This window comes from Medicago truncatula, chromosome 4, assembly GCF_003473485.1.
Source record: "Medicago truncatula cultivar Jemalong A17 chromosome 4, MtrunA17r5.0-ANR, whole genome shotgun sequence".
NCBI lineage: Eukaryota > Viridiplantae > Streptophyta > Magnoliopsida > Fabales > Fabaceae > Medicago > Medicago truncatula.
The window spans coordinates 46,338,016-46,339,480 of NC_053045.1; the positions used below are offsets into that span (position 1 = coordinate 46,338,016).

General features: G+C 31.4%; 1 protein-coding gene across 1 annotated transcript; it reads left to right on the plus strand.

The window, feature by feature from the left end:
* The first annotated feature begins 397 nt into the window (after positions 1–397).
* On the plus strand, positions 398–1,094 carry LOC25493407 (agamous-like MADS-box protein AGL29). Its single transcript, XM_013601897.3, has one exon. It carries the CDS (start codon positions 425–427, stop codon positions 959–961), a length of 537 nt encoding a protein of 178 aa, XP_013457351.1. The 5' UTR covers positions 398–424; the 3' UTR covers positions 962–1,094.
* Positions 1,095–1,465: the final 371 nt, after the last annotated feature.

Below are 1,465 nucleotides of genomic sequence, written 5' to 3' on the forward strand. Positions count from 1 at the left end.
TTCTAAAAGTATAAACAGTTTTTTTTGTAAATGCACAGTATTAGCTGTCTTTCTAAAATTTTACGTGATATAGAAAAAAAAGCCAATGTTTAGGGATGTTATGATTATGGATGTTGTATGTTTTCATAAAAAACAACTAAGCAATTACTAACTTTTCATAAAAAAAAAACAACTAAGTAATTACTAACTTTTCCATACTATATTCCGTTGTTTAGGTTGAAAAAGCTAATTATATAAACATTTAATTACTTTGATAGATTTAAGCTTAATTGCAGTTTTGATCCCCTTATTTCTACTATTTTATGGAATTGGTCTTCCTACAAATATATAGTTATTTCACCTTTTAAGGAAAAAATGTATCATCCTCTTCTATAAATACGGTCATCTATTCCTCAATTTCTACAAAGAAATAAAATTGTGAATCATGGGTCGTAAAAAGATAGAGATGGAACTTGTGGAGAACAGGAGTGCTAGGTATGTCACATTTTCAAAAAGAAAGAGTGGTATATTTAAGAAGGCAAGTGAGTTGTCAATTCTTTGTAATGCTAGAGTTGGTATAGTTGGATTTACCCCAAGTGGTAATCCATTTGCTTTTGGTTCTCCAAATTTCCAAGCTGTGGCTGAACAATACCTTCATGGAGGACAAGAATTAGAAGCTGGATCATCAAGGCAAATTGTTACACTCTCTGAAAATCCAAATATCAAATTGATGAACAAAGAATTGAGTGGTTTAACCGAAGAGCTGAAGAAGGTGGAGGAAGTTAAGAAAGGTAAAGCCCCTATTGCACTTTCTGATCTTAACTTAAAAGAACTTCTAAAAGTGAAGTCTTCGCTGAAAGAGCTTCATGGTGACATCGATGCATCATCTTCTTTGCTTCTTCTTTCAAAGAAGCCTATACGCATCATTGATTTGGTTTGTAAAAGAATGGGAAAATCCAATATTGTGAAAACTAGTTACTAGTTGGGGATTTTGTGGTGTTCAATTTTATAAATATATCGTGAATAATTTGAATTTGTTTTTCTTTGTTTTATATTTTGGAATTTGACATCTTCAATCCGAGTAAAAATCTAATGAAATCAATTTTCCATTATAATTTTTTTTTTCTTCTCTTTCATGGTCTTAAACATAAACAAAAAGACATGGGGGAGTATATTATTTTTCCTTTACAACATCGCCTCTTGTATTAATGCATTTGTTTTTTGGTATGCACATTGCTATCCATGTTTTTTCACAACTTGTGTAATAATTTGATGATGTTTGACTAACTTTATGGTTCACGATCGATATAGGTTTTGCAATGTGCTTAAATTTTATCAAACATCAAATTGTGAGGTTTTAGTGAACTTATGATGCATCGCCTATATATGATTTCACTATCTCCTTCTTAACCTCCACTTCACCACACCTCATCTCTAATCTCTCCCCCGTTTTCATTTCACCTACATCTTTATGGCTATTAACTCC